We start from the raw sequence: 11940 nt of genomic DNA, 5'->3' as shown, positions 1-11940 counted from the left end.
GAGTACAAGTCTAATACGAGTCCTACTCATATACTTTAACAAGATTTATGAAGTCACTGTAGACACCTCAACATCGAGAGGACCTTCTTCTTCCAATAAATACAGAAATAAATTTCAAAATAATGCGGGCAATTTGAATCATGATGAATTGGGGATAACAGTGTGCCCTTTAACCGTCCAACCACCACAGGTTCCTCACGAGGATCAACCATGTTCCTCGAAACTAGTCATCGTTAGACGACCTCGTGATTAGTGATTTATGTTGGGAAACTGGGGCCACCACGATGGTGGCGGCGGCTAGCGCCGATGCGCTCGGGATAGCCCCTCCCGTTTTCCCTCTTTACGTTAAGTGGGTACTTATCCTTTGACCCCCTAGTCCCTATATAAAGCAATGAGGAGACATCATTGTAATCCCTGATCATTGATTAATAAAGCTGGTCTCCTCCATATCTCTTTGTGTCATTTACTTTCGCGTGTTCGACTACTTCGTCTACGACGCTCGCTCTCGCTCTGCAACCTCGGACCGGACTCGCCGGCGGAGTTGCGGAACACGTTATCAGCACGCTTCGCTCCATCAACTCTCTGTCAAGCCTGCATCATGCAGGCTTTCGTAGATCCCGCGGAGGTATAAGATCCGAACCCCTTTTTGCAAAAATGGATTCCTCTCGTTACTGCAATTCCGTTTTTGCGATTAGATTACTTTTCGGATTTGATCTACCTATGGTGCGGATTTTCCTCCCAAGAACCGAGCGGACGAACACGTCGCCGACCAATGCCGATGTTCTTGGACTAAGAGGAACTTGTTGACTGCACTATAGGGAGTCAGTACAGATCGTGATCCAGATGATCATGGTACCGCCGCAAAAGCACCAGATGTGCCATGCGCCGTCGTTTTTCCAGATGAACGCGACGAAGATATGCTTCCCGAGGCCAGCGTCCAGATGACGCCGTGCTGTCCACTATCCCGCTGGTCGCTTCAGCCGCACCGCGTCCTGCTGACGCCGTCGTCGCCGCCGAGCCCTGCTAGCCGCGAGCCCCGCCGGCCGTGCCGTGGACGCGTGGTCGCGCTGGCCGCGCCGTGGCCGTGGCCGCACGCCCCGCTGGCCGTGTCGTGGCCGCGCCGCGCCCTAGCCGCGCCTCGCGCCCTCGCGGGCCGCGCGCCTCACTGTCGGCGCCGCCCCGGGGCCGTGCGCCGTGCTGGCCGCGCCGTGGGCGCATGCCTCACTGGCCGCGCCGCTGGCTGCGCCGCCCCGCGCCCTGGCCAGCCCCGGCCGCCGCCGCACCCCGATGCGGGCACTAGGGGAAACCCTAGTGTTGCTACGGCCAGGCCGCTGGCGGCTGGGCCGGCCCGCTGGCTCCTGGGCCGGATGGGCCGTGGCCGTGGGGGTTCCTCCCTATATAAAAAAAAGAGCAAAAGGGGTCGGCTGATGCGTACTAGACGGGCCAACGGCCCTTTGTTTTTGGCCTGTAGCCGAACCGGACCGAGTTGGATTGTACGCGTGCGCGGGGTTCTTTGCATTCTAGCCCCTGCAGTTTTCTGTTTTTACGCGTATTATATTCCTGTTGTAATATTTCGCATAGAAGCCCCTAGAATTGTCTGTTTTCACTGAAAAATGCGTATTTGGGCTTAAAAATGCCTCGGGAATGCAATTTTTGGGCTAGTTTTCACATACTAGATGCGCTTAACATGCTATATTCTGTAAACATATTTTATTGTATGATTCTACTACCGTAGATTAATTGTTTAGCACTCTTAATCATTTAGTAAGTCATATAATAGCATATTTTAAATATTGGAACGTCTTTTTATTGAATAAGTTTTTCAACATCGCTTTGTGCAAAAGATTACCTGCTGTAATCTCATGATTTTTGCATAAAATCGCAGATGGCCGGAATTGTCCACAAGGAGTTTGCTGAGTTGGCCCAGACAGAGCTGAATTACCTGTCTTGGTCCTCGGACTGTGAGATATTTCTCCAGGGAAGAACCCTCCTGAGGGCGATCGGGACCCAGCTGGCCGCCATTGATCCCAAGTTTGAAACTGAGAATGCGCAGGCTCTGCACTTTCTCCGTTATCACCTGTCACCTACTCTGAAAGATGAGTATATGGCTGAGCGCAGTGCTTCTGGCCTTTGGACCGCTCTTAAGCAGCGGTTTGAGCGGCTGAATTACACTGTGAAGCCACGTGCAGAGGCAGAGTGGATCCGTCTGAGGTTTGCGGACTTCAAGACGGTTGGGGAGTACAATTCGGCTCTACATCGGATTTGTACGACTCTTCGGTTGTGTGGTACTGAGATTACCGACTCCTAGAAGATTGAGAAAACCCTATCCACTTTCCACCCCGACGCGGTCCAGTCCTCACGGAACTACCGCCAGGGGAACTACATGAGGTATTCAGAGTTGATTAACGTCCTCCAGGTGGCGAAGGCGCAGGATGAGGTTCTCAAAAAGAACTTTGTCGCGCAACCACTTGGGGGGAGTTCTCGCCAGGAGGTGAACGCTCTCAAAGTCCGCAAGCCTCAACAGAAGAAGAGGGGCTGCAAGGGCAAGAAGAAGGGCCATCACCTTCCTGCCCCGGCTAAGCAGAACAAGCCGGGCAAGGGAGGGCAGAGGCCTCAGGACTGCTTTCGTTGTGGCTCGGTGGAGCATTTCTCCCGCCAGTGTCGCGCACCACCGGAGGTCGTTGAAGCATACAAGGCTCAGAAGGCGCGTGAGACGCACCTCGCCTTGGTTCAGGAGGGAGCACCACCGGCGCCCATGGCGGCACCCGTGTTGATTGCTACGCCCCCTGCTGCGCCCATAGAGGCGACCCCCGTGGTGCCCATCGCGACAGCTTTGGCGGTCTCTACCGACGCCCACGTCGCCATGGAGGTTGACCACATGGTCGCCTCAGCGGCGGCGCCGCCACTAGACATTGATGCTGCCTCCAAGATGATTTCTAAGTAGGATTAGCTCACTAGTATGGAGATTGCAGCTGAAGTGAATGGCTTCTTCACCGAGTCCACTTAGCATACCTCTTTGGTTGTCATGATTCCGTGATTTCATACAATAAAATTGAAAAAATTCGATTTGGTTGTAAGCTCTATGAGAGCATAAACTTATTCTTTACTTTGGCGATTGGATGACATTTATTCATTTATTCCATTATTTATACATGATAGCATGTTATGTTCTGAGATGTGTGCATTTATCTTTAATGTATTTTCTTCCTCATTACATTAATTAGATGTCATATTTTAGAACGTGTGTGGTGCCCGAATGGAGGAAACGTGCCTTGCCGATAGCGCCACCACTCATACCATTTTACGAGAAACTAAGTATTTTGAGTCCATTAAAAAATCTCCGGGAAGTATTATGACAATCGCCGGCTGCGGTTCTCACATAGTTGGCTCCGGACGAGCCACTATTATACTCCCTATGGGAACAACTTTGATCATTAATGATGCGTTGTTGTACTCGGAGTCGACTCGTACTCTTTTGAGCTTTAGAGACATCTGCGCTAGTGGTTTCCATGTTGAGACCGATGATGAAAACGGCAAGGAGTGCCTACTCATCACAAAGCGGGATGCCGGTGGTAAACATGTTATCGAAAGGCTTCCTTCGTTTGACACAGGGCTATACTACACTAAGATAGTAGCACCACCCGTGTACACTACCCTCAAGACCGTCTTTAGAAGCTCTGAACTCTTCTGCCTCTGGCACGATAGGTTAGGCCACCCTGGACTTAGGATGATGAGAAATATAATTAACAACTCGCATGGCCATAATGTTAACGTGAAGAACTTCCCGAATCCCGATGATTTCGTGTGCTCCGCATGCGCTAAGGGGAAGTTAGTCATTAGGCCATCGCCCCTTAAGGTGAGGGATGAAATCCCCGCGTTTTTGGAACGTATCCAAGGGGACATGTGCGGTCCAATTCAGCCCCTCACGGGGCCGTTTCGGTACTTCATGGTGCTCATTGATGCTTCCTCTAAATGGTCCAATGTTTGCCTGATGTCAACACGGAACCATGCCTTTGCAAAATTGATCTCACAGATCATACAAATGAGGAATAATTTCCCGGATTATCGTATAAAGTCTATTCGAATGGACAATGCCGGAGAATTTACTTCAAAGGCGTTCGATGATTATTGCATGGCAATGGGAATCAAAGTTGAGCACTCGGTACCACATGTTCATACACAAAATGGACTTGCCGAGGCATTGATTAAAAGAATTAAATTCATTGCCCGACCGCTCCTTCAGGGTTGTAATTTACCAACTACATGTTGGGGCCACGCGGTGTTACACGCGGCTAATCTCATCAACTTTCGACCGTCGGCCTACAACATCCACTCTCCTGTTCAACTTGCGCAAGGGTCGGCACCGAAAATTTCCCACCTTCGTAGGTTCGGTTGCCAGGTATATGTACCAATACCACCCCCTCAGCGATCGGTGATGGGCCCGCTCCATAAGTCGGGGATATACGTTGGTTATGAGACTGTGTCCATAATTAGGTATCTGGACCCCATGACAGGTGACTGTCACACGGCTCGTTTTGCTGATTGCATTTTTGACGAGGATCTTTTTCCGACTTTAGGGGGGGGAGAATCAACCCCTTGATGCTAAAAGTCGAGAAATCACGTGGCAAGCCACGGGGATCCACGCTCATGACCCACGCACTGCTGAGACTGAGAGAGAAGTCCAAAAGATAATAGATTTGCAGTCATTAGCAAATCAACTGCCTGACCACTTTAGTGACTTAAAGACTGTGACAAAATCGCATGTGCACGCGCGCAATGCACCGGAAAGGGTTGAAATACCGAAGAAAAATGATGGTATACCCGCTCCCGTCCAAAGGCCTAAAAGGAGGAGAAATTCGGCTTCTCAAATCCCAAGTACTCGGGGACGCCTGACGAAAAAGGATAAGAGAGATTTATCGCAGCCTGTTGCCAAAGTACCCCAAATTGAAATGGGGAGCCAGTCGAGACCTGGCACAAGTACGGAAAATTCAGTACACGATATTCCGGACTTAAACTTTCCCATAGGGGAAACACCCAGCAGAGATGTGAGCACACACATCGGCGCGGGAAATCTAAAGGACCTTGCTCCCATAATGGGAAATTTGGTAAAGCAAGTGTTTGCGCCGGATGCGCTCCATGACGAAATGGCCATAAATTATATTTATACGGGGGAGTCCCTGAACCGAGCAACGGTGATTGTCGACATCAACTTTGCTACGAAAATTGCCTCAATCATAGATCTTGACCCTGAGCCTAACACGCTCGCTGATTGCAAGAAAAGGTCAGATTGGAAAGATTGGCAGCAGGCAATTACTGCCGAATTATTATCTCTCAACAAAAGGAAGGTGTTCGGACCAGTTTGTCGAACTCCTCCCCACATTCGCCCTGTTGGCCATAGGTGGGTTTTTGTTCGAAAGAGAGATGAAAATAATAAGGTAGTACGATACAAAGCAAGGCTCGTCGCTCAAGGGTTCACTCAACGACCAGGTGTCGATTTTGAGGAGACTTATTCCCCGGTCATGGATGGAGTTACCTTTAGATACTTGATCTCAATGGCAGTAAACATGGGCTTGAAAATGAAACTAATGGATGTTGTCACTGCTTACCTGTATGGTAACTTAGATTCGAACATATACATGAAGGTTCCAGAAGGTATCCCTGTTCCGAACCATGATAGAGCAAACATGGGTCTATACAGTGTTCAACTTCAAAAGGCACTGTACGGACTCAGACAGTCTGGTAGAATGTGGTACAATCGCTTAAGCGATTTCCTTCATGAGAAGAGCTACACGAGCAATAAAGATTGCCCATATGTTTTCATACGGCGATCCCAAGATGGATTCTGTATAATCTCGGTGTACGTGGACGATTTAAACATAATCGGTACACCCGAGGATATTGAGGAAGCGAGTTCCTACCTGATGTCGGAATTCGAGATGAAGGATTTGGGTAAAACCAAGTTCTGTCTAGGTCTGCAACTTGAACATTCCCCTGATGGGATTCTAGTGCACCAGTCGGCCTACACCCAGAAGGTGTTGGAAATATTTGGATTTGATAAGGCATATCCTTCTAAGACCCCGATGGTCGGGAGGTCTTTACAGCCAGACAAGGACCCGTTCAGGCCAAAGGAAGAGGGGGAGGAAACTCTGGGACCAGAATTTCCTTACCTGAGTGCAGTTGGCGCACTCATGTATCTCGCAAACTGTACACGGCCAGACATTGCGTTCGCCCTCAGTTTGCTTGCGAGGTACAGTTCTGAACCTACCAAAAGACATTGGAAAGGTGTCAAGGACGTCTTCCGTTACCTGCAAGGGACCAAAGATCTTGGCCTATTTTATAAAAGGAATCAAGACCTATCTATTATAGGCTATGCCGATGTTGGGTACCTATCAGACCCGCATGATTGCAAATCACAGACTGGATATGTTTTCCTTTGTGGTGGAACTGCGTTTTCCTGGAAATCGTCCAAGCAAACACTTGTGTCGACTTCCACAAACCACTTGGAAATCATGGCACTATTCGAAGCATCGAAAGAGTGTGTATCGCTTCGGCGGATGATCGGCCACATTCAGCAGACATGTGGGCTGAACACCGTACAATCCCCTACCATTATCTATGAAGATAATGCTGCTTGTGTTGCACAAGTCTAGATGGGTTATGTGAAGAGTAACCTCACTAAGCATATTAGTCCCAAGTTCTTCTATGCACATGAGCTGCAGCAGTTGAATGAGGTGAAAGTTTTGCATACTAAGTCTTGTGACAATCTTGCTAATATGTTCACTAAGTCATTACCGGCATCAACCTTAGAGAGGTGTGTGCGTGGAATCGGTATGATGAGACTTAGAGAGATGCAAGGTTCAGGGGAAGAAACTTCATAAACTCGTCGCTAAAATCTCAATCCCGATGATCGAGTACTCAACTTGATGGTTGAGTGGATTGTACTCTTTTTCCCTTGAGTGAGTTTTCCTGATGTTTCTCACACGAGGTTTTTGACGAGGCAATTCGTGCAATACAACAACCTATACTGTGTGCTCTTTCTTCATATTTTTTCCCACTGGGTTTTTCGGAGTTTTGAGGCATGGATATACGGATAATTACCCAAGGGGGAGTGTTGGGAAACCGGGGCCACCACGATGGTGGCGGCGGCTAGCGCCTGATCATTGATTAATAAAGTTGGTCTCCTTCATATCTTTCTGTGTCATTTACTTTCGCGTGTTCGACTACTTCGTCTACGACGCTCGCTCTGGCTCCGCAACCTCGGACCGGACTCGCCGGGGGAGTTGCGGAACAATTTACCCCCCGTGATCCCAGGACACGGTGCCGCAGCGAGACGGGATGAAACAACGTCCATATCCACCTGTCTCGCTGACAGACTAGTCTCACGCGTTGGTGCCGTTGGCGACAGTGATACACGGGCCCACGGCAGCCTGAGACCCGAACGTTACAGCTGTTGCCCACCTCAACCGACATTTAGGATCGCTTATCTCCCGCTATAAAACCGCGCCTCCTCCCTCGATCCCAATTCACAAGAATCACAACTCGCAGCTCACCATCGTCTCCTCTGCTAAGCATTCGCTCGCAATCGTCTCCTCTCTGAATCTTCTCCGGCAAGTCTTTCACCACCGACCGCAACCAGATGGCTCGCTTTGCCGTGGTCGCCGCTATCCTCGCTCTCCTCGCAGTCGCCGCCGCGGCGCAGGGCCCCATGCCGGCGCCCAGGATGGCCCCGCTTCCGGCGCCACCGGCGAGGTCCCCGGCCACCGCCCCTGCGCCTGTCGCCACGCCGCCGACCGCAGCGTCGCCGTCCCCGGTGGCATCTCCCCCTGCCCCGACCACCGACGCTCCTTCCGCGATGACGCCGTCAGCGGTCTCTGCCACACCCGCTGGAGCCCCCGTCGGCGCCCCCACCGGCACCCCCGCGAGCTCCGCCGTGTACTCATCCGCTGCCAGCTTCGTCGCGGTCGCCGGAGCGGTGGCCGCCGCCATCGTGTTCTAGATGCAGCGACGACTCTGCTCGCTGTTGTGTATACAGTTTCATTGTTTCTGAGATTTCTTCGTTATAGACGGAGGAAAGATTACACACGACATTGCGATGTAATCTTGTTACGAGATTATTATGAATATAAAATTCTTTCATTGTTACCTTATATATTCGCATCCGGTGGATGTGCTCGACCCTTTTCAGCTTAAGTTTCTGACACACTAGGTGCTACAATTCCAGTTTCAGTATAATTCTTACAAGCTACTCTGTTTTTCACGGTAGTCCTCTGACTTGTACCGAGTGGGAAAAACCAGCATCAACGACTATAGAACAGAGGAAACTGGCAGTTTTTTAGATGATTCAAATTTGCGTATCCTGTGAAAAGTTTTTTTTGTGTGTGTTTGTCAAAGAACAACAAGATGGCACTCACGATAAAAGAAATGCCGAAGAGCTCAACTACAGAATGAGGGGTGAAAATACCTCGGTTTGTTACTCATGCCACTAACATTTTATAACCATGATTGTCCCGTTTATCAGATGAAATGATCATGTTACCAAATTTTAAAGCTTACGCCTCAAGTTAAATTGAGCTGTGTGTTCCCGTAATTCGCCGCTTCTCCAACATCTTAGTTGCCCCCTCATCTTTTAGAAAAAAGTCGCCCAAAGTGACAAAGTTACATTAAAACCTCACATATGCTCTAAAATCTCAAAATGATCTTCTAGTTCCGAGGAGAATTAGTAGATACCCATTTCCATAAAAAAGAAGGGGGTGTTCCCTGTATTTTTACAACATAATCTAACATATGTGAAATGTTAAATTATGTGAAAAAATGGTACAAGAAATGACCTCAGGGAACGCTTTGTCATGTGAAGTCATTGGACAGATCTTGTGCCATTTCCTAGATCCCGAGAATAAACTTGTTGTTCTCTTCCCTACTCATTATCGACACGTCATAGTACATGAAAGCGCGATAAAGGCTGCCACAAATGTGTTGCTCCTCAATATAAGATGGCACATGCGTGGGGTTCCTGCAAGAGAACAAGTCTTGTGAGAACGATGTGTTGTGCTTGCGTTGATAGAGAAGGAAAAATGACCTAGTTTTCCACACCCATTTAGATGATTTGCAAGAAAAACAAGTGTTTATCCTGCTAACTAAGTGCACGACCACTAGTTTAGAATCAACTTAATGGTTTTGTACATTTTGCATGTTCAATGCATATCATATTTTGTACTGCATTTCATCTCTTATTTGTCGAGTAAATTTCCGTAAATGGGGTAAATGCTGGTAAAACATTCACTAAATGGAGTAATCCGGATGAAAAACAATAAAATTGTGTCGTATGCGTAAAAATTGTCAAAGTAGGGATAAAAACTAGAATTCACCTTTTTTATGCATATTGCGCCTCATCTCTAATTCGTTGCTCATTTTCCGTTGTGATGTGGTGCATCTTTTTGTACTGGCACTTTATAATATCTTCTGTATTGTACTCCCTCCGTACAAAATTACTTGTCACAAAAAAAAAATGAATGTATCTACAACTAAAATATATCTAGATACATTCATTTCTTGGACGAGTAATTCCGAACGAAAGGAGTAGCTATCTATACCAATTAAGAATCCATAAAACTATCATGGATGGTAAGCTATCTCAAAAAACAAATTACTCGTAAAACTTCTTGTCGCTTACTTGTACTCATGGAGCAACCATCGCCTCATTTTCCCTTTGCAATTTGGCTTACTCTTTGTATGTATAGTACCAGGTCAAAAAACTCTGCACAATTTTCTACTGGCCTACCGACTACGGACTACCAAACGTACGTGATCCAGCAGCCGACTCGAAGTCTCAACGGAAAAATTGTAGATCCAATCTTGACCTTCGATGAAACGCGTCTCGAAACTAGTCGTTGGGCCTTCCCCTGGTTTTACTACTTGCTTGTATAAAGATCCAATCTTGACGTTGGAGGCAGCAGCTGCCCACGACGCGGTGCCGCTGCGTGAAGGGATCAACTTTGCGCGGCGCCGTCCCCGCGCGCCAAGATCTCCACCTGTAACGCTGACAGCCTGCTCTCACGCGTCGTTGCTGCCCATGGCGACAGCCTCAGACTCGATCGTTTCAGCTGTTGCCTCCCTTAACCGACAGTCAGAATCGCCTAAGCATTTCTCTATAAATACCAGCCTCCTCCTCCCATCCCAATTCACAAATCGCCTAAGTACAGCTTCTCCACACTGAGCCTAAGCATCGGCTTGCTATCAACTCATCTCAACTCCTCTCCAAATCACCATCAGCAGCTACCAGATGGCTCGCTTCGCCGTGGTAGCCGCCATCCTCGCCCTCCTCGCAGTCGCCGCCGCAGCGCAGGGCCCCATGCCGGCGCCCAGGATGGCCCCGCTGCCGGCCCCTCCGGCAAGGTCCCCGGCCACTGCTCCTGCGCCGGTCGCCACCCCGCCCACCGCAGCGTCTCCGTCCCCGATGGCCTCTCCACCGGCCCCGCCCACCGATGCCCCGACGGACGCTCCCTCCTCGATGACGCCGTCCGCGGTCTCCGCCACACCCTCCGGCGCTCCCATCGGCGCCCCCACCGGCACCCCCGCGAGCTCCGCCGTGTACTCATCCGCCGCCAGCTTCGTCGCAGTCGCCGGAGCTGTCGCCGCCGCCATCGTGTTCTAGATGCAGCGACGACTCTGCTTGCTGTTGTCTATACATTGTTTCTGATATTCTTTACTGCTTCCTTCGTCCCCCATAATATAAGAGCGTTTACTGTCGAAAACATTTTTATATTATGAAACAGAGGGTGCAATATTATAAATTTAGGAAAGGTTACACGACATTGCGATGTAATCTTGTTATGAGATTATTATGAATATAAAATTCCTTCATTTGTTCCCATTGTATTATCATCTCAGTGGATGCGTACGCCCCTTTCAGCTTAGTTTCTGACATACTATGGGCTATAAATTCAGTTTCACTATAATTCTTACAAGCTACCGTGTTCTTCTCTGTTCTAGCATGTTAGTCACGGTAGTTCTCTGACTTGTAGTAGTGGGAGTGGGGAAAATCAGCATCAACGGCTCTAGAACACAGGAAACTGGCCGTTTTTAGATGAATCGAAACTCAAATTTGTCTATCGAGAGATGTGTGTGTCAAAGAACGACCAGTTGTTATTCGCAAAAAAAAAAGAACGACCAGTTGTTATTCGCAAAAAAAAAAAAGAACGACCAGTTGATATTTCATGTAAAACATTAAAAGAATCAAAATTGGAAGTGTCATATGTGTGGCACCAAGCACTCCGCCCTTGATGTTTTTTACAACTAAAGTTGCCACCGAAAAGAAAAACAAACCCGTAAAAAAACTGAAACTTATCATCCAAAAAGAAAGTTGCCATGCTTAACAATTAAAATTGTCATCTTCGCATCATTAAACTTGCCATAAAAAATGTTTGAAGATGCCATGTGTTCGTGCCATACGTGTGGCACTTATCAGGGTCCAAAAAAAAGTCATCTTCGCATCATTAAAGTTGCCATAAAAACGTTCGGAGTTGCCATGTATTCATGCCATACGTGTGGCACTTATCAGGGTACAAAAAAAATGCCAAAGAGCTCAATTACAGAATAGGGGTGACAATACCTCAGTTTGTTACTCATGCCACCAACTTTTTATAACAATGATTGCCCCTCTTATCAAATGAAAAGATCATGTTACAAAATTCTAAAGCGAGCAATCTATCAACTTTTTATGCTCCAATTTAAATTTAGCCGTGAGCAATCTGCGTTGTATATTCGTCGCTTCTCCAAATCGTAGTTTCCCCCTCATCTTTAAGCAAAGAGCCACCCAAAGTGACAATAGTCACATCAAAACCTCAAAAATATGCTCTAATCTTCTAGTTCCAGGGAGAATTAGATGATTCCCGTTTCCATAAAAAAGAAGTGGGAGTTTCCTGTATTTTTACAACATAATCT

General features: G+C 48.1%; 2 protein-coding genes across 2 annotated transcripts; both read left to right on the top strand.

The window, feature by feature from the left end:
* Positions 1-7533: 7533 nt before the first annotated feature.
* Positions 7534-8149, top strand: LOC119294000 (arabinogalactan protein 1-like). The gene has a single exon (XM_037572293.1). It carries the CDS (start codon positions 7637-7639, stop codon positions 7994-7996), a length of 360 nt encoding a protein of 119 aa, XP_037428190.1. The 5' UTR covers positions 7534-7636; the 3' UTR covers positions 7997-8149.
* A 1953-nt stretch (positions 8150-10102) lies between these two features.
* Positions 10103-10870, top strand: LOC119293999 (arabinogalactan protein 1-like). Its single transcript, XM_037572292.1, has one exon. It carries the CDS (start codon positions 10280-10282, stop codon positions 10649-10651), a length of 372 nt encoding a protein of 123 aa, XP_037428189.1. The 5' UTR covers positions 10103-10279; the 3' UTR covers positions 10652-10870.
* The last annotated feature ends 1070 nt before the right edge of the window (positions 10871-11940 follow it).

The sequence above is a fragment of the Triticum dicoccoides genome, chromosome 4B, assembly GCF_002162155.2.
Source record: "Triticum dicoccoides isolate Atlit2015 ecotype Zavitan chromosome 4B, WEW_v2.0, whole genome shotgun sequence".
NCBI lineage: Eukaryota > Viridiplantae > Streptophyta > Magnoliopsida > Poales > Poaceae > Triticum > Triticum dicoccoides.
The sequence above is the reverse complement of the archived record's forward strand: the minus strand, read 5'-3'. Positions and strand labels throughout refer to the sequence as shown.